Source organism: Dasypus novemcinctus, chromosome 14, assembly GCF_030445035.2.
Source record: "Dasypus novemcinctus isolate mDasNov1 chromosome 14, mDasNov1.1.hap2, whole genome shotgun sequence".
NCBI classification, from domain to species: Eukaryota; Metazoa; Chordata; class Mammalia; order Cingulata; family Dasypodidae; genus Dasypus; species Dasypus novemcinctus.
This window is the reverse complement of record NC_080686.1, coordinates 14,854,085-14,875,757: the sequence shown is the minus strand read 5'-3', so window position 1 is coordinate 14,875,757 and position 21,673 is coordinate 14,854,085. Positions and strand designations below refer to the sequence as shown.

At 39.3% G+C, this 21,673-nt stretch overlaps 1 protein-coding gene across 7 annotated transcripts in view; it reads left to right on the top strand.

Annotated features, from left to right (window-relative positions):
- ST18 (ST18 C2H2C-type zinc finger transcription factor) overlaps positions 1–21,673 on the top strand; it is a 292,702-nt gene that overhangs the window by 251,422 nt on the left and 19,607 nt on the right. For all 7 annotated transcript variants that reach the window (XM_058275525.1, XM_058275527.2, XM_071207814.1 and 4 more), the window contains 7 exons: positions 803–1,048; positions 8,543–8,658; positions 14,428–14,490; positions 15,479–15,547; positions 17,949–18,011; positions 18,103–18,183; positions 19,136–19,357. In XM_058275525.1, the coding sequence (XP_058131508.1) occupies positions 803–1,048; positions 8,543–8,658; positions 14,428–14,490; positions 15,479–15,547; positions 17,949–18,011; positions 18,103–18,183; positions 19,136–19,357 (860 nt within the window). The remainder of the gene's footprint in view (positions 1–802; positions 1,049–8,542; positions 8,659–14,427; positions 14,491–15,478; positions 15,548–17,948; positions 18,012–18,102; positions 18,184–19,135; positions 19,358–21,673) is intronic.

Genomic DNA, 21,673 nt, shown 5'->3' with positions numbered 1-21,673 from the left:
GCATGTAGCATGTATCTTGTGGAAGATTCTGAGGGTTTATTGGGACTTGAATCAAATGCAGAATGTAGTACTATTTCTTGAGAGAGAAAGAGAGCGGGAGAGAAAGACCTGGCTAAGTGTCCCATTGTGAGATAGGTTTAATTTTAAATCTCATGCTGAGTGTCTGGAAAATAAGTACCTTTATTCTGAAATTTTCACTATAGAACTTAAACCCCAAACCCTCATGCTCCCAGGTGCTACCTAAAGGTACCCAGAGTGAAGTATGAAGGGCACTTTCTGGCCTTTTTTTTCCTTGCCATTTAACAAAGCTTTTCCAGTTTAAGAAACCTAGCGTAAACTGTTGCTTCCATATTCCTCTAATAGTATAATAAAAATTCTCTTCCAGGAGGTTATTTCTGCCTACTTTTTATGTTCAATGAATATTGTGATTTGGGGAGATTGGGAAGTTACATTGTGTCTTTCGATATCTACAACATTAATGCCTTCAATGATGAATTGAGAGTGATAATTCTGTAAACTAGAATAGAAAGTTTTAAAGCTAAACTTTAAAAATGCAAACCAAATACATTTTGTATTTGGAACATCTTATTTGCGTTAAGCTTACTTGTTTAAACCCAGAAGCATGAAGCTCGCTAATGGGGCTGCTCTTAAAAGTCTGCCTGAGACTCGAACATTAAGCAATGCAAATCGGAAAGCTAGATTTAATATCAGATGCATTTAAAATTATCCCTTAAAAGCCCTGCATGGCCAGGTTATAACTGCAAACTGCTTAAGAGTGTTTCTCTTTCCTATTGTATACCAGGGAGCCGATATAGAAGTGGATGAAAATGGCACACTGGACTTAAGCATGAAAAAAAATCGAATCCTGGACAAGGCTGCACCCTTAACTTCCTCTAACACTTCTATTCCAACTCCTTCCTCTTCCCCGTTCAAAACAAGCAGCCTTTTGGTCAATGCAGCCTTCTACCAAGCTCTCTGTGTCCAAGAAGGATGGGACGTGCCTGTCAACTTCAGCAAAGCCCACGGGAAGGCAGAGGAGGAGAAAGAGGTAATGATTCAATGAGCCAGCCAGTGAGTTTAAGGCAGAACATGATTGCGGAACGCTCTTAGCTTTTTCCTCCTAAATTATTTTTTACATTCCTGTTTAGATCATCCATAACACTGTTCCTTGTTTCAGACTTTGGTAAAGTGATTATTGGAATCTCAGAAGAAATGTGAAAATGAATTCTCCTTTTCTGGATAATACTTGTCTAAAATAATATTTCATGACAGTGCATTTTGTCCCCATTTTGGCCAAAACTGTGTGCACTGCATGTGGTATCATCTGTCTTTTCATGATATAGCAACCTATAAGATTATATCGTTGAACACTGAAAGGCTACTTTACTAATTCTTTTTGAACCAAAACATGAAATGAAATCACTCCCAAAGCGAAAGAAGAGCATTTGAATATTTGATTGACTCAGTGATGGCTTGGGGTAAACAGGCAGTTCTACTTTCTTTTCAACCCAGAAAGAGATGTTTTGACTGCAGAGGAGTCCTTCATCTCTGATGTCCGAGCTCCCTGACTTGGTCTGATTAGCTATGGTCTGCCTAGTGTCATTGAAAAGAATTGTTTGGTCACTGTCCTCCACTGTTTAGACTCCAATTGCCAATGACCTAATTATTATAGTAATTAATCCTGATTTGATCTTTGTCAAGGAAGTAGCTATATTAATGTTGCTGATGAGTTTGCCAGTTGGTATTCTTTAAAGAACTGAAGTAACGATTTTCTGTGTGAACCACCTTTCTTCAGCTTTTTGAAGTTCACAGACTCTGGGGAGAGGTGGGAGACTAGCATGTGTCTTATGGTTACAAGCTTGAATTTTTTCCAGCTCTCCCTTCCTTCATTCAACACCCTTTCACCAGCACTTCCATGTGCCAGGCAGTGAGATGAGGACTGGAGATAAAGAATAGACTAAGACATGTTTCCTCTATACATGTGCTCAAGTCAGACATGTAGGAAAAAAACCAAAACACTCATACAGGGAGCAGCAGGAACAGGTGCACAGCATGGAGATGAAAGCATGGGGTGATGGGGACGGTTCTCTGAAGAAACTCCCATGATTTGAGGCAGATTTCAATGTCTCCTCCATTCACAACCAGACCAAAGAAGGAAGGAAATTTACATAACTGCAGCTTTTTGTTAAATTCAGTCACACTGGCTTTAGTAATTTTATTCCAACTGATTTGTTAATTCACCCAAAATATTATGCATCGTCTTCATTAATCTATTATGACGCTATTTCATGAGACTTGTTTCTTAAAATGGCATGTCTGACTATAATAAATGCAAAACTGGCAACTACCAAGTATGTGAGAAACATGCTTACCTTAAGTGACAACTTAAGAAAATGTAGGGAAACATTTTCAAAATCTTATGGTAGGCAGTTTTCTTAAACGTTACTACCGAAGCATAGGCAGTGAAAGAGAAAAACAAATTGGACTTCCTCAAATTTAAACACTACCCCACTCCCCAGTATCAGTTCAGATTGTGTGGGAAAACTGACGTGACCCCTGCCTTCCGACTATTTTTATAATTCAAGAACCCGTCAGTGTTCATGCTAGCTGGCCATCCTACTCAACTTGTCTGAAGTAGAAAGTACAGGGCAAACCAGGAAGCTGGTAGGTTGTTTGGAGGCACAATCGGAATGACGTAAGTGTGTGGATTTAACCTCATAGACAGCTTTAGAAAAGGAGAGTACTCTCCAATTCACAAGACTATTTTGTCACCAGTCATTGATTGCACATTATATTATGGTATATTGCACCCCATACCACTAAAGCAAGGGTTCTTTTTTTTTTGTCTTACTTTATTTTTTTAATGTTACATTCAGAAAATGTGAGGTCCCCATATACCCCCCACCCCCCTCACCCCATTCCTCCCCCCATAACAACAATCTCCTCCATCATTATGAGACATTCAGTGCATTTGGTGAATGCATCTCTGAGCACCACTGCACCACATGGTCAATGGTCCACATCATAGCCCACACTCTCCCACAGTCCACCCAGTGGGTCATGGGAGGACATACAATGTCCAGTAACTGTCCCTGCAGCACCACCCAGGACAACTCCAAGTCCCAAAAACACCCCCACATCACAACTCTTCCTCCCACTCCCTACCCCCAGCAGCCACCATGGCCACTTTCTCCACACCAATGCCACATTTTCTTCAATTGCTAATCACAGTAGTTCATGAATAGAATATCAGTAAGTCCACTCTAATCCATACTCTATTCCTCCATCCTGTGGACCTTAGAATGGCTGTATCCACTCCACATCTATATCAAGAGGGGGCTTAGATTCCACATGGATGCTGGATGCAATTCTCCTGCTTTCAGTTGTAGGCACTCTTGGCTCCCTGGTGTGGTGGTTGACCTTCTTCACCTGCATGTTAGCTGAGTGGGGTAAGTCCAATAAACCAGAGTGTAGGAGTTGCTAGTCTGTTGAGGGTTCTTAACCAGGAATCTATGGACCCCTGAGGGATCCATGTAAAGATTTCAGGGGCTCCATGAGCTTGCATTGAAAAATTCAGTTTATTATCTTTATTTTCTCTGACCTCTGCCTGAAATCCAGCATTTCCTTCACTTATGAATGTATGCAATAAATTATAGTAGTATTCATTTCACATCACATTATAGTTGTTGCATATCTTGAAAAATCACTCACGCTCATCCATATTTGAAAATTGCAGTAGTTTTAGACCCGATGCTAGTTGAGTGTCATATAAAAACAGTTGCTACATTCTGAGGAGGGGTCTGTGGTTTTCACCTGACTGGCAAAGGTGTCCCTGGAACATAAAGGGTTAAGAACCCCTGCTGTAAGAGGAAACATGACCCTGGTCACAAGCAAAATCATTTTGTTAGATGAAGCACAGTATTTCACAAAGTAGGTATACCTTTGAAGATGACACATTCCCCTTCTCCAAGCATCAAGCTCGGATAGAGACCCCGAGAGTACTAATTTCTCTGAGTATCCCAGGGTGGGAGCAAAACTGTTTTCTGTCCTCATCCCTGTGACTCACAAAGTAAATGAGCCATGGTCAAACCATTCACCAGAAATTCCTATCTAATTCCTACACAGGGTCAAACATGGATCTAACCTTGAGTATTTTCTTTGATAAAATTAATTCTTTATTTTTAAAGAAGCTTTAGATTACATAAATGTTACGTAAAAAATATAGGGGATTCCCATATGCCCCACTCCCTCCCCCTCCCACATTTTCCGACATTAACAGCATCCTTCATTAGTGTGGTGCATTTGTTACAATTGATGGTCACATATTGGAGCATTGCTACTAACCATGGACTATAGTTTACATTATAGTTTACACTTTGCCAACACAATTGTATAGGTTTTGACAAAATGTATAGTGGCTTGTATCCATCATTTTAATATCATGCAGAATAATTCCAATATCCTCAAAATGCCCTATGTTACATCTATTCTTCCCTAACCTTGAGTATTAATGAAAAAACTATTTGTACCAAAGCAGTTCTTGCTTCTTTTAAGGTTGGGCTCCCAGCAAAAAAAAAAAAAAATATTGCACCCTTTGTATTCAGATACATCCCTCCCATCTGGAAGCCCAGGAGGTACCTTGGGGAACCTTTTGCCTGGCCTTTCTTTCTCCCACATGGCCAGAAAATGAAGACTCATAGCAAATATTTTATCTTAATTTCCAATCTCATTTTTTGCATAATTCCCCCAAAACATCTGGGTTCACCTCGGCAACTTCACAGAGTCAACCCACTATTTGGAGCAGGTCTTTATTTAATGCTTATGTATCCGCAGCAGTGTTTTATTTTCCCAGAAAATTCACTGCAAACTGAGTTTCTTTAGTTTAGATTTATGCTCTTTTCAGAATGGCTTCCAGACCTCAAGGCTGGCAACGCAGTCTTTTACTGCTACACATCTAAGCTTAAACAGTATGAAATTTGGAACTTAGAAGCTATGTGGGAATTCACTGTCACTAAGAGTAACAAAGGGGTCTTCGGAGATGCTTAGTGAGGACCTGTAGGTAAAGTGACTGCCCTAAGTTTGAGTTGATGAAATATTTTCAAAATATTTTTTCAAACTCAAGGCTTGTTGTCCCAGTTTTCTGAACTGGGTGAGTCATCCCTCGGGGAAGCTGTGGCTGATGGACCACAGCGCAGTGCTTCTCGATCACGCAAGCTCCTTAGTACAGTTTCCCATCCTTGCTCTTTCTTCCCTTATCTGTACCAATGTAATCGACTAGTAGAGAGTATTTTTCACATCCTGTTCTGAATTTTGACAATGAGAAAGGTGATACCTGATAAATATTCATTTGAAAAACTAGGTTATATTCAATGCCCTTGTTGAGAAGATATCAGGGGGTAAAAGAAGAAGAAAGACTAAGGCTCTTTAATCACAGTGTCTCATTTCATTATCCTAGCAATCCTTTGCATTATTATTATTGAAAATTGTTTTAGAAAAGAAAATTGAGATAGGGACTATTGAGAAAAATTAGCAAGGAAAGAGAAAAGGAATAATGAAGAAGTTATATTTGGCAGGGCACGGTAGAGGCGACAGTTGTCTAATGTATTTCTCGAGACAGCAGGCTCTTCAAGCATGGAAACCAAAGTTACAGAGGCTGGTGAATTCGTGTCACTTTCCAATGAGCCTTGTTTGAATAGCTGCACCTGGCCCCCCAAAATATTTTGTTAATTGTTGAAGAATGGAATTGGGTAGCTCCTGCTCCCAGACTCCCACCTTTCCTTTGGCACCCCCTCCTCAACACACATACACACACACAGTCAGCAACTGAGTGATTATTTCTAATTCATTGTTATCAAGTTCATATGCACAACAGTTGCTTAATTTTGGTAGTAATTTTCAGAAAATATTGTCTGTCTCTTTCAGTGAAATAGCCTGTCCAGATGCCCCCTAAAAAAAAAAAAAATCTGAATCTGGAAAAAACTCAAAATATCTCAAAAGGAAAGTACTGAGAAATAACTAGGGCTGTCAGTTTCATTCAACTGCCAGTTCTCCAAAGATTTCAGGGCTTAAAATGTTAAAAGTGCCAGATGCTATTATCTGTTATTCATGTTACCATTATGTTCTGGTCTTTACTGAAATCAATATAAACTTCCATCTGTACATTAAAGGAATTCCATTGAATGCCTTTTCTCTAAATTCAGGCATATATGGCACATCTTTTCATACATCCACAGAATAAAATGTTTATTGTTAAACTGATAGTTTAAATTTTGAAAAAACTCTGACAAATGCTATTGATTTATTTTTGTATTGGGTGTTATTTAGGAATTCATCCAATGTCAAATTCTCTGCAACAGAACTAATCTAAGAATTCTTTAACTGTGGCCACCTGTGTGTGTATATGCTGTAAGTTTTGAGGAGTTTATTTGAGCTTTCAAAAAGGGAGAGAAAAAAAGGGAGAGGAAAGATAATTATTTCATAATACAATCACATTCATAAGAGTTTATAGCTAAAGAAAAGTTACAAAGGATATAAAAGCTCATAGCCAATAAAATTACCCTTTTATAACATACCATATTTTCTGCATGTGTTATCTTTGTATGCATTTTATTCAAGTAAAAATTTAAACTTTCAGAACTGATAATTTTTTCAAAGTCCCCATTCCCTTGCTGTCCATATTGTATTCAGTAGTAAAACCACAGCTGATAAACTTTATAAGTTCATCCATAAATATGCATTCCTTTTTAGAGATATTCTGTACTTAATTTTCATTTTAAAAATAATAAAAAATAGTTCTTTTTATTCCATGCCATTATTGTGAAGAATTCAGTGTCCAGAGAGCAAAGCAAAGGCTCTTCTACACTGGGACAATATCACATTTAACATTTGCATCCGTCTTCCAAGAGTGAGACTTTACAACGGAAAATACCATCAAGACAGATTCCAGATAGCGCCAATGTGGAGTGAATTGTAGTATTATCAGGTTTAAGGCCTTAAAGTTAGGAATTGTTCATTTTATTTACTTTGATCATACTTTAAAAGGATGAGAGTCATTTATTTTGCTGTAAATTTCATGGAGGGAGCTTTAAAATAATACCTCTATCTGTTGCCTAATATGCAACCATTGTCAAATTTACATTTCTTTTATTTTTAAATGGCGCATTATTATCTGCTACTATTTTTAAACATTTTAAGAGTAAAATGAAACAGTATACTTATTGCTATGAATAAGATAAAGATATTACACCAAACCAGGTTTCATTAATTTGATCTGGAGATAATACTCCTTGATTTAATTTACAAATGCATGCATTTACTACAGTTTATGCTTGAATAAAATAACTGATTGAATTGTTATCCAAAGTAATTAATGAAAAGAATTACATTTGCCTTAAAGAGTTAGATGAAAGGTTTAGAATTTTTCTTTTGGTTGAGAAAATCCAGAGACTTTGTTCTTCCACTAACTTTGGAAGTAAACTCAGTGTTATTAAAATTATATTGTGAAAGAAGTATATTGTGTGCCTTAACATTTTTATATCTGATTCAAGTAAGATTTATTTTGGACAACTCAAAACAATTTACTCACCTTAAATAAATTAGTACTTTCAAGAATGAGAATACAGTTTTCTCTATTAGTTCATTTGAATTTAATGAAAATTCAGAAAGTATTGGTGTTTACTGGAAATAAGTTTAATGATAAAAGCAAGATAATTATATGATTTAGGAAAAACATCATTATTTGTCTGTAAGATAATATATCACCTGGTAAATAAATGATTTGAGGGGATTAGTCTTCCAATGGGATCATGATCAGTATTAAACTTAAAAGAAGACCATGAAAATGAATGATATCCAAGAAGAAATTCCACTCAATGAGAAAAAGCACCGCATTATACCAACTTAGCACAGGTGGTAAGAAAAACAGGAAAGGGTGTGAAAATAAAAGCACTTATCCAGATAAATCAACCCAAAACCCTATGTACTTTGGCCTCAGGTTTTACTGTTTAAACAAATAATTTAGACCTTAATTTTTTGTATATTAGGAAGGGCATTCTATTAACTTAACCTTTCTTTTCTGTTTAAAAACTTGCAAGATTCATTTTTGCAATATTTCTTTTGCTTTACCAGTGATTGTCAGGTATATAAAGAACTATCCCTATGTTCTTCAGGAAGAACTCATTATGCCATAACATCAAAACATATTAAAAAATAAAGTTAATTACATAACTCAAAAAATGCTTCTGTAGTTCTATTTACCAAAGTGTAAACTTTTTGAAGATGTCCCCCATCAATTCGTAGTTTCTCATTCTTCAATGAGGGAAACAGGTCCATAACAATCAGGACACAGTTTTATATCCATTTATGTTATTTATTTCTTTAAAAGAAAACCCTTTGAGTTCATCTCCATTTTGCAGATGATTAAACCCAGATCCTTGGAATTTAACATAATTCAGCTGTCTTTACACCAAAACTCAGACCTGACCCCGACAACTTCAAATCCAGTTCTCTAATGCTGTCTTGTGCATTTTTTAATTTTTTCCAGAAAGACTCAGTGAACTCTCCAGAAAATTTAGAGGAGAAAAAGTTTCCCGGGGAGGCCTCCATCCCAAGTCCTAAACCCAAGCTCCATGCACGAGATCTCAAAAAAGAACTCATCACGTGAGTGATAGCCAGTGAAATGCCCTGTAAGATTCCGGACTTAAAAGACTCAAACTCATCATTTTGAGTAATAGTATCATGGCTTTTATAGTTGATTCTAAGTATGTTTCACGGTAATTCCAACAGGTCGATAAATATTTGATGTGTACCTAAGCCTGTTTTTGGAGCCAAGAGGGTTATTACGAAAAATGCACATGGGAAAAGATCTCATGCTAAAAGAACCCAAAATACAGTTGAGTAAAAAAAACAAGATAAGGTTTTAAAAAAAAAAAAACAATTCAAAATGTGTGTGTTTTGACTGGAAGTTCTTAATATGATGCCTGCTGATTCCAGGGGATCCAAGGATGGGCTTCAGGACGTCTACAAACCTTATAAAACTTTGGGCAGCTTGTGTTTTGGGTAAGAGACGTGGTGGTTTCCATCGCCTCCTCTAAGGATTCTGTGGCTCAGAAAAGCTTAAAAACAAGGACACCTGACTTCAGCTGTGATTTCTACTGCAGTGGAGTTGTGACGCCCGAGAAGGGAAGTAGGCCACCTAGGGCAGGGATGAAGATTTTGCTGAGCCAGAAGTTCCAGTGCAGGATGAGACCCAGTAGACAGGAGAGGGAGGCACCCAGGAGCAAGGACCTCCGGCAGGTGCGATTGAAGTGGCCGCCACAGTGAAAACTGCCAGGAGATCAGGGAAGGGCGAGCCTGCCTTTTCAAGACAGAAAAGGTAGGCGTGATGGTGTTCCCATGAAAGAGACTTAGGGGTTTGAGCAGGAAAGTGAGATTATATAGGGAGGATTTGAAAAAGAGTGATAATGCAGAATTGCCCTGGAGGCTGAACTGTGTTTTAAGTGTGGGTAAGGAGCCTCTTGAAGATGGTGCTGTAGAGATTCCTGCCTGAGCTCCTACGAGTGCAGCCTAAGGGACATGAAGAGTGGTGGGAGGAGGTAAAGGAGGAGAAGGACAGCGGGCCAAGGCAGAATTTGAAGACATGCGTTCTGCTGAGACCTGGCAGGTTAAAGAGAGCCCACAGAGAATGCAGAAAGGAGGCCCTTGAGAGAGGGAGCGGAGAATGACCCAACGAAGCTAATTGTCTCCAGAGTTAAATATGCCAAGAAAATTTCACTGTGTTTAATAACATCACACGCTATCAAAAGCTCGAAGAGGTTAACCCAGAAGAGGCTGGGCAAATATTTGAGAAAAAGGGTCTTATAAAATAATGGAGGCCAGCCGGCAAGTGGAATGGAAGAAGGGAAGGAGGCTTGGAGCGTGGAAGTTCCCCATGAAAAGTGTGTGTTCAGGTAAACCTGGAGGTATTGCCATGAGATGATTTTAGTGATACCAGCAAAGGTCGTGGGCTCAGGGCCAGTTTACATGCTTTTTTAAAAAATTTTTTTAGCTCTGAAGACCTCTGATTGCAGTTGTTATAATTAGGGCATGACTCATACACCTTCCTCGTGGATTTCAGAGTTTGTCAAAGCCACCGCTGTGGAGAACGTCCTCCTGAGCCTCTTCTCCTTCATCAGCTTCCAGTTTTCACTGAACAGGGAGGAGGAAGAGGAAGGGGATCTCAGGCTAGACAATAGCGCGAAGAAAGTCTGGGCAGGGACCTTTGCATTAAAAGCCTTTGGGACATTCTAGTGCAGTCCCAGCTGGGTCATGTTTAATATGAGTGAGTGAATGAAATGCAGGAAAACATTTCCCATGTGTAAAGTATTAAACATTAATCAAGTATATTCATAAAGAAGTATTTTTAATTTAGTTTAAATTTTTTCAACCACTCCCCCACTCCCCATAACCTCTAGTCTACTTTCATTATTTGCAAATTTGCTGTTTTTTGGTCACCTCTTGTAAGTGATATACAATATTTGTCCTTACGTGCCTTGCTTATTTCACTGAACATAATGTTGTCAAGATTCTTCCATGTTGCAGCATGTCTCATAGCTTCACTCTTTCTTATAACCAAACAGTGTTCTGTTGTATGTATGTACCCCATTTTGTTTACCCATTTGTTTGCTGATGGGCACTTGACTCCCACTTGTTGGCTACTGTGAATAATATTGCAGTAAATACTGGTGCACAAGGACCTGTTTTTGGCCCTGTCTTCACGCTCTTTGTTTATACCTAGATGTGAAATTGCCCCGTCATAAGGTAATTCTCTGTTTAACTTTGTGAGACACCGCCATATTGCTTTCCCCAGTGGCTACACCATTTCGCATACCCACTAACGATGCAATAGATTTCCAATTTTTCCACGTTCTCTCCAACATTTATTTTCCATTTTTAAAATAATAGCCATCCTTGTGGGTGTGCTTATTTAATTTTGATTTGCATTTCCCTAATGGCTAATGATGCTGAGCAACTTTTCATACATTAAAACAAGCATATTTAAATTTGCCTAGTAAATAAGGTTCTTGTCTCAAAGAGTGACCCCTCCATTTATCCCCTGGCATCGATACCCGTTCACTGGCTCAGACTCTGCTACACAATTCTACTCTCTCTTCAATGTCAAATAGGCTTGCATTTAACTCTCTTGACCCCATTTCCCCCTCCACTGCATTTCTCTCCTTCCATTTGCAGCTAAACACCTCAAGAAAGTTGTCTGTACTGTATGACTCCAACTTCTCCTCTCCGGTCCCTGACGCCTCCCTCCCAGACAGGCTTTTAATCCCATCACTCACAAAAGCTGTTCTTGTGAAGTTCACCAGTGGCCCCTGCCTTGCTAAATCTGAATATTAGTGCTGGATCCTCATCCTACCTGACTTAGCAGCAGGATTTACCATAGCAGATCTCTCCCTCCTCCTTCATTTATTTTTACACTTGACTTCTAGGACACCACTCCCCTGACTTTTTCTCCCCCATCACTCGCTATACCATCTTATACTCATTTGCAGACCTCTAAATGTTAAGATACTTTAGAGCAAGTCATGGAACCTCTTCCCTTGCTTTTCTGTATTCACTCATCTTGTTTCTTGACTTTAAAAACATCTCAATGCTCAGGAGTCCCAACTTGACGTCCCAGCTCTGGCTTCTCATTTGAACTTCAGGCAAGGACATATCCAATGGTCCAGTGGATAGTGAGATGCCTCATTCAGGCCCCCACCCCTCCCTTTCTTCCAGCCCTCTGTTGTCTTTGCCTTTTCCCAATAGCACCCCTTTGCACTTGGTGTTTGCTTTGCCCAGAAAGCTCTTCCCAAAATTATCTGCAGGACACCATCCTCACCTCTTTCAGTTCTTCTCTCCAGTGTCACATCCCAGCTCCTGTTGTCACTGCCCCCCTGTGCCCAGCTCTCATACTTGTATCCCCTTTCCAGATCTTCTTTTTGTTCTTCAGCATTTATCATTATCTAACATATTTATCCATTTTGCTTTACCTCTGTTCTTTATTATTTGCTCTGCACTAGAACAGAGCCTCCAGGAGGGCATAATGTTTTCCTTTCATCTGCATTTTTCTCTTCCTTTCCTTATCTTTGGTATGAATTATTTTTACTGTGCTGCCTCTTGATTCTCCAAATGAATGTAATACAAACTGGGGTCAGGGACCCTTTCTCAAATACCAGTGCTTAGGGCAGAACCTTGCACATAGTTCAGTAAAAACCATTCCCAGTCTGGCATCAGTTTGTTGTATTGGTATGTGAATAACATTTTAAATATGTTTAGACTTTTCATCCTTTAAGGATTCCAGAGACACACATTACTAGCTCAAATATACTCTCTCATGAGTTTAATACTCATCTTGGGTTGTGGCTAAAGCAATGTGATAGGTAACCAAACACACTAGAGCTTAAATTCCCTGAACACTTCTTCCCAAGAAGACACTGTGTTCAACCACACACTTATTTCCACATGGGGCTGATGTTCAAAATGTTTAATCCTTTTATGGAATCCTTTTCCACATATTATTTGGAATATCTGCAAACACGGCAAGCTTGTATCCTTTGAAGGTAGATGGCTGGAAATTGACCAAAGTCATTCCAAACTAAATGTAGTGTGAAAGATTGATAATTAACTTGCAGTGCCATTTAGGACAGAAAAATGAAGTGTGACTATTTTGTAATAGGGGACTATGACAAAATGGGGACTTCTCATTGAGAAGCTTGTATACTAGATGTGAAGGTAAACAGAAAGATTTTGAATATTTTTTGAAATGTAATCATCCATTCCTAGGAAGTTAGCTCTGTAAGAGACCTCATATCACAGATAATGTGAATGCTTTGATGGAGCTCCCTTATTTAAATTTATCAGTGATAATATATTTGTTTTGTAAGTCTCTTTACACAATAGTTTCATCCTTTCCTTATTGCTTTGCCTTATATTTAAAACAGTTGGATTGGAAAAGAATTTTTTTAGTGTCATTGGTTATCCTAGAATTTATTTAGAGTTTGAGTGCCACTTACTAAAGGAACTAGTTGCTTTCCTTTCTCTAATTCTGATATTTTCATTTGCAAACTTCCCTAGAATATACCACCCAACCAGTATTGGCACATGTTATTATGTAAGATTTTTCACTGCAGATTTGGCTTTAAAACCAGCTATCAAAATCATAAGGAGAAACTTTATGACAGTGCCTCCAAACCATTCTTTCTTCCTTGGCTTCTTTATACCAAGAAACGTAAAAACAGTTAACTACCAGTTGGCTAAATGCATAATTTACTATTATATTTCCCATATAATTTACAACAATAATCTTAAAAACTATTGACACTTCTTTGCCTTTTCTGGCAATATGAATAGGAATAATTTAAAAATAGAAATAAAAATTAAAAATAGAATAGATGCAATGCTTCCTAGGCACACTAGGTGGCGATGTATTTCCAAAGTGGGAAAACCAAGTCCTATAAACCAACCACCTCTCTTTAACACTACAGTTGTGTGATGTTCAGAAAAAGTTGTTTTCCCATTCAGTGGGTGCCTGGCACTTGCAAGATAATTCAGCTCAAATGCTAATCCCTTAATTTTTGCTCACTTATTTACTTTTATTTATTTTGAGTTTCCATTCTTCCTTTGTCCAGGCACAGGGTGGGAGAAGAACTATATGCCTCAGCTCAGGCCATGTGCTGGAAATGAAAAATCCCTCTGAGGGATGGAAGTGCTCTGTAGTCTGTAATCTGCACATAAGAACAAGCCTTTGTGTTAGGCAGCTCGGCAGAGAACGGTAGATGCATGAATGACATAACTGGTTTCTTCCAATGCCTGTTAACATGGCCACAAATAGAGCTGAGTAGGCCGGGAGATATACCTCTTATTTCAAATGAGTAAATTTCAAACAGCATGCAAGAAAATTAAACAGCTGAGAAACAAGGGGTCTTTTCACTGTGGAAGGAAAACTGCTAAGGGTAATCACCTTACATTCTTTTTAACACATACATGAGATGCATGTGACACGTCTAACTTCTGAGGTGACATGCCACTAACCAGCATGGGCTCTTGGGAAGGGGTTGTGAGTGTCTTCAGCAGATGGCCTGGAGAACCTACTACTTTGGTTAATCATTAGTTAAGAATTACTTTTGTTGGGCTTAAGCTTTGGATGAGATTGCCGATGAACTATGTTAGCTAATCTTGTTAGCAACTTTCTCAAAATATCACTTCTAAGATACACCCAAGGAAGTAACTCATAGTGCTATGATGTTTCTAGTCCACTGGTTTTCAACAATGTGAAAACTTAGTGCATTGTGTTAACTTATCTGGAGAAGAGATGCTACCTCAAAATATATCAGGCAGAGCAAATAATATCCATAAATGCACTTGACCATAACATATACTTTTTTTTAATTGACCCAGCTGTCCAACCCCTGGGTGTGATGGAAGTGGCCACGTCACTGGGAATTATGCATCCCATCGCAGGTAACTATGATATTGGCATATGTTAATATTACCATGTGCCATGGGACTTGTGTGGTCAGGTTTTAATTACCTTAGGTTAATTCATCATCATGCACAAGTTCATCATACTCATATGCAATTAGGTTTTCACTGCCTTGTTCTAATTTCAAATACCTATCCTCACCCATTCTAGCAAGATATTAACAGAATTAGGAAATTGAGAGTGAGTGAATTGGGTTTCTGGTTTGTTTTATTTGTCAGAATCCCAGCTAAGTTAAAATTTCAATCTTTTCACGTAATAGTAAAGAAATCATTGTTACTGGATGCAAAAAGCTCTTCTGTCATGCATGTTGAAAACAAAAGTCAATGCTCCTGTTGGGATATTGTCCAGCTTTAGGACTCACGTGGAGCAAAGCAAAGGGGTCAGGAGTGAGTGAGCTTGGCCATTCCCCTTGCAGTTTCCAGCATCCTCAGTTCTGGGCAAACAGCAGATCAAGGACCTTTTCACTTTACCTTCTTCATCGATAGGACTTTTTTTTTCTTTTGGGGACTCATTGAAACCTTTAATTTAGTACCAAACTTTAGAGTTGAGGAGTCTCATTGGATTAAAGCCCTTCCTTTCATAAATAACGAATCTGAAGCTAAGAGAAATAATTGAAATTACCATAAATCCAGTCTGGTTAGTAGAGCAAATCCAGAGTCAAGCCCAGTTCCCCCATCCCCAGTCTCCAGCAAATTTAATGTATGTTCAGAGATGTGTTCACCAAGTGCAATGAATGTCTCATGATGATGGAGGAGATTGTTGTTACGGGGGGAGGAGTGGGGTGAGGGGGGTGGGGGGGTATATGGGGACCTCATAGTTTTGTAACGTAATATTAAAAAAATAAAGACAAAAATAAAAAAATTTTTTAAATGTATGTTCACAATCTCAGGATGCCATTTGAGTCAGATATGCGTATGTCAATACTTTGTTTTGTTTTGTTTTGTTGTTTTTTTAATCCCTCGTTAGTGTTTCTGGATGTCCTTTAGCAGATAAGACTCTTAAATCGCTCATGGCTGCTAACTCTCAGGAGCTCAAGTAAGTACCTGAAAGCTTGGCCCGCTTACCCTTCCTGCACGGTGGCGGGGTTTTCCTCAGTCAGTGTCGGCGGGATACTAGCAAGCAATCAATGGAGCCTGACCAAATTATAAATTATAATTATAGATTATTTTTCTCCAAAAAGTTGAAATGACTGAAAGCAAATCATTTCGATTGAATTTAGTAAACGTGTTTGCTTAGTGGGGTTTGTATTTTATAATAATGTTTACAGCAATGATGTAATAAGCAATAATCTTTTCTATCAAATTAGAATGTGCATACTAAATCAGACCCATTGAGGAGCAAAGCATTCTCATTTCATTTTAAGAGAGCTGCATAATGTTTTATCTTATAGATGTTTTGTATCATAGAGCTGCCTTTCAATTTTGGGGCCTAGACACAGTTTAGGCTCATTTTTACCTAGTCTCCAGGGTCTCAGAGTCACAAGTACCTTAACTTTTAATTGTCAATTGATTTTATTTTTACATATTCCAAATTCCTCCCTGGTTTATATTCATACTTCGTTTTACAGATAGAATGTTAAAATAAGTTATAATCCACCTTATACCCGTTTTAAAATATGATAGAACAAAAACTTTTTTGAAAAGGATAAAGATATAATATTAAACAAAATTAATATAAATTACTTGTAAGTAAATAATAGTCTTGTAGGAAAAAATGAGTGTTATTAAGTATATTGATAAAACAATGTTTATACAACAGCAAAATTAACATTTGGTGTCTAAGACATTTAACATTTCAGATATCATATTCTCATAATACTATTTTGTTAATGTTTCATTTTTTTCAAACTTGTTTGAGATTTTTTTTATCTAAAAATTACAAAATAATAAATTTATGAAAGATGCTATGATAACAAATATAAAGATTTGGAGTTTTAGTACCAGAAACAGTAAAGGAAATTATGAAACATACAACTTTTGTCCTTCTCAAAATGTAAAATACAAGCTTGGATAGATTCTGGAAATCATTCTATTGGCTGCCATTTTTGTAGATGGACACATAAGAATGCTAAGCAGAGACTAATAATGATCAGATTGAAAGCAACAAGAGCTGGAATATCTTACTCTAAACTTCCACACTGCCACATCCTAATGATAGCTATCTGTTCTCTGAAATATTTTCTCTAAACACCGTTTTTTTAAAGTGTTTGCAATACATTAATAACATGCAGATTGAGAAGTCTTCTAGATATTCAAAAAGCATCCAAAACAATGTTATTTATCACAGATGTTTCCATAATTGCAATATTGCTATTAGACCACTATTTTACTGAAAATGTTGCTTAAAAACAAAAGGACTGGCCTTCAAGCCTTTCATATAATATAGAATACAGATTGTTTTTAAATGGTCGACTGAAGCCCAGCACAGGCGTCTCAAGTTAGTCTGAAGAGATGTGTGCTGATTTCGTTGGAAAAGAAGCATGTCCTCCCTATCGTTCTCCCTGCCTCAGGATTAGCCATTAGCATGGCCGCGAAAGTTAGGGAGGGAGAGAGTTTAAGGAGGCAGACAGTATTACATTACCGCTGGGAGGATTGTGTCTCTCAAATGGAACCCTTGTTTGCATAGGGATCCGAACCCTGGTGAGCCTAAATGTGAAATAATAAAGATAATACTTACAATAACCTTCAGAAAAGCAAATATTTTGCAATAGCCTCTGTGTTTTCATTAATTTTGGGGTTAGACAAAAGGCAACAAAGGTATAAGAATCTGTATAACATTGAGTATTCAAGTGTATTTGGAAACCTATTCCTACTTAGCCTTCCACATAGGAATTAGATTCCCCTTTCACCCTTCTCATTCCAAATTTAATGGTTGATTGTCAGTAAGTTATTCGTGGATTTTCCAAAAGGCCGTTTAAGTTAGACCATGAGGCAGGACAGACCAGGTGCAAATTATTTGGGTTTGATGATAATCATATTAATGTGCCAAGTCTCTGGAATTCACCTACACCAGTGCTGTTCATCTGAAATTAATGGATCATAGTGGCGGAGAAGCAAGTTGGGAAAAATAAATTACGCACAAAAGCAATTTGGAAAACATATCTTCTTAAGCAAAAGATAAGAAATTTGCATGATGTGGACAAGAGCCCCGCATGAAGTTGTGGGCTGACTTTCAAGTTCCTTCCAAAATAAGGTTTAATAAAAAGAAAATGAAAATATGATCACAACTCATACGTTGTCTACCAAGCATCATCAGGCTACAGTTACTTATCTTAAAATTGTCTTTAACTGTTGCTCTTTAACCAAAAGCTAATTCTAGGTAAGCAAAGAGAATCTGGCAGGAAGCAACTCCTTCCATGTAGTTCTATTTGAATCACATCCCCTTTCCCCTCCGTCCACCAACTACCCGTGACCCAGCTCTATTCCTGTATTTCCAGGTGCCCAACTCCAGGTTGCGATGGGTCAGGGCATGTGACTGGAAACTACGCTTCCCACAGAAGGTAGGCTCGTCCCATTCCCGAGAGATGGAAATCAGCCTGTCAGCAGCACTGATCACTGGTTTTGTTCTGTTTTGTTGGGTACATATTTTAGCTTGTCTGGCTGCCCCCGTGCCAGGAAAGGGGGTGTCAAAATGACCCCTACCAAGGAAGAAAAAGAAGATCCTGAACTTAAGTAAGTGAGAGATCGGGCATCAGGGCCAGCTGCACCCTGTTGGATAATGGGTGGGACACAGGTCCTTGGTTGGGATGCCCCGAGCCTCGGTGGAAGCCTGGGGACAGTACATCCCGTTAAGCACTCGACCCCTTGAAGCAAGCATCCGATTGTTGGGAGGTCTGAGAAAATGTTCCCATTCCCATCTGTTTCGGTACTTCTTTGATGAGGCATAAGAAAAGGGGGCAAGTTATACTTTTCCCCACTCTTTGAAAGGAGAGTACCTTGTGTGGATGTACAAATATATAACAAATAGGATAACAAATAGAATAACAAATAGGGCAGGATTTCCCTCCAGAAACTATAACTTGGGGTTAAGGTGAAATTTTATCTAGATTCAGTTCTGTCCTCTGAGAAATACACTACCTAGTCTTAGGTGACAGATGCAGGTATAGATGCATAAATTGAAAACTGCTCATTCTACAATTCCTCAATACTATGTTGTGATAATTAGGAGCCAAAATCCCCGTTGTAGGAGTGATGTGCAATGGAGCTCTAAGCAAGGCGGTTGGCATGTCATGTCAGAGGCAATGTAACAGCGCCTAAGTGGGTGGCCCTAAAACAGCAAGTCCAGGTGTGCAGGCGCCCCACTTCTTGTAAAATGGGTAGCACGTTACCAAAGCTCCTGAAGCCTCGTTTTTCCCCACCTGTAAGATGGGATGATAACACTCTCTGCCCAGTAGGTTTGTACTGAAGATAAACGAAATAAGGCATGAACATCGCTTAGCTCCGAGCCTGGGAGCCATCCTCCCTGCTGATGGGAATGCTGTTTGGCTCGTTGTGTCGTCTAAAACCCTAACTGCACGCCTTGCCTCCTGGAGAGTGGCCTCGCCACTGCCTCCTCATTCACCCAGTGAACGACCCTGATGATTGCTGGTCTCTCCCAGCAAGTGCTGCTCTGCTGTCCCCTTAGGTGTCCTGTGATGGGCTGTGATGGCCAGGGGCACATCTCAGGCAAATACACGTCCCACCGCACAGCTTCGGGCTGTCCCCTCGCTGCCAAGAGGCAGAAGGAGAGCCCGCTCAACGGGGCGCCCCTCGCCTGGAAGTTGAACAAGCAGGAGCTGCCGCACTGTCCCCTGCCAGGCTGCAACGGACTCGGCCACGTCAATAACGTTTTTGTCACCCACCGAAGGTGAGTTTTGTTTTCTGTCTTTCCGTCGCTGCTGCGGTGGCTTCTCCGCTGGGTTGTTTTGGGAGAGAGGCGGGGAGGACTGTCTGGGAAGTAGCCACCCTAGAATACTCTAGAATCCACCACGTTCGATGTTGCCAGACAGAGATTTCAGCAGCTTGGACCATGGACGAGGTCACATTTTCTCCGTTCCTGGAAATTCACTACACAATTTTCAAGGTCTCTAGAAACTGTGCGTTTGTTTATCACGTTCTAAAATATTTGCTTACGCTGCTATTTTTTAATGCTTCATTTTTTATTTGGCCAGCTCCGCGTGGCGATATCTGCATTATTATGCTCTGCAATTGTAAACTTTCACTTTGCATATTTATATCACTCCCTACCCCCCCCCCCCCCCCCAAATGAACTGGCACAATTTCAAGCCAAAATTGTAGCTATTTCCCTGCCGGGAAGATGTCGCTCATCACCAGCAGCCAGAAAGAGAATGGCATGACGATGAATAGTGGACAACAGGATGAGTTATAATCAATTTTATGGAAATGTACTCATAAACCATACATTCCATCGAAAGTGTACAGTCACTGGCATTCGGTACAATCACAGAGTTTGCATTCATCACTTCAATCGATATTGGAGAATTTTCATTACTCCAAAAGACACTAAAAACTAACAACTAAAACAAAAACCCTACCCCTTAGTAGTCACCTGTCAAATCTCTCTATCCTTCCTGTGTCATACATAACTGCTATTTCCTCTGTAATTCATTTCTATTTACATTTTGTATAGATGGAGTCAAACAACTGTAGGAAAGCCACTGCTTTACTTTCTCACGGTGACCCCAGGCTGATAGTGTAATGAAATGCTAATGCTACCCCCCTTAGCAATAAAGGGGTGCTCTTGAAAAATTGCGTGGGCATTTTAAGTGACAATACCGAGGTTTGGGGAGGCTGTGCAGAAGCAGCAGCAAGTCTCACACTGGACATGGACCATGGACTTGGGGGAGACACTTGAGCAAGCAAATTGCCTTTAATGAGTCAAGCTGGAAGTGAACGTGCCCTACCCTGCCGTTAGGCTGGTACCCCAGACTATCCTGGTCATTGGAGCTGGGAGACTACGTGATGAGAACTTCAGTGGCAGCTTGGCCTCAACCACTCCAAGCAGGGAGCAGCCCATAATCCTCCAGTGGTGGCGTGGGAAACCAACAGCGGTGTCCGCATACAGGAGCTCGCCACGCAGTGGTGAGAATGAGTGTGCAAGTCTGTTCACTGCAGGGAGGGTGGATTTTATATGCGGCACTGAGCAGAAGGAGTTGCTGAAGGGTAATGCAGGGTAATGCAGTAATATTCTGTTTACAGAAAGCTCAAAAACAGGAATGCATGCATGTGTGGCAAAAATACACATTTCAAAAAGCTGGGGAATTACTAACCTGGAAAGTAAGTTAATGGTTATCTCCAGGGGGCCAAGTGAAAGCAATTGCTGAAGAGCCCGTGGGGAGCTTCAAGTCATACTGTAGGTTTTAAGGTAAATGGTATTACTTTCAATAGTACTCTTTAAACTGCAAGTGTGCATTGCAGGTATGATACATTTCATAATAAGGAAGAGAAAATTTTGAGTTGGAAAAAATAAGCTGTGATATTAATGCAGAGATATTTTCTAGGAGAAAGGAAACAATCAAAACTTAGACAAGTAACTAAAGGTTAAAGAATTGCTAAAGGTTTCTGTTGTTACTTAAAAGATTTAAGTGACTGAATTTAATTTGGGATGCTCTCTTTAAATGGAATGCTTTTTCTCTACAGTATGTAGAATTTAATGAAATATATAAAAAATGGGTCTTGGCTTGGCATGTAGTGGGTGTTCGAGAAATACCATTTCATTTCCGCTTTGTAAAAATAATATTTCATATATATGTATATATTCAGGAATTCATTAAAGTAAAATGACCTGTACTGGAATAGCATGTTTTAGCTCATGACGGGCTTTCACCTGTTGCGTACTTTAATCTAAAATCCTTAAAGTTGTTTGGTTCTCTGTACATTAGCTACCCAATAATAGCCAATGGCTTCAGGGCTCTCTTGTAATGTATATAGTTCATTCCATTGAGACTTTACAAAACGCTGTGAACTATGTAGGCATTCTTATCCCTATTCGAAGAAGAGGAACGAGTACAGGGAAGCTAAGGAATATTCCACTGTCACACAGGCAGGAAATGGCAGAACGGGAATGGAAAGACAGCACCGGGATGGCAGAGCCCCTTTCCTCGATACTGTGTGACGTGCAGCCCTTGGCGTATAACGCCTTCCGACCAAACGCCAAGCCCTG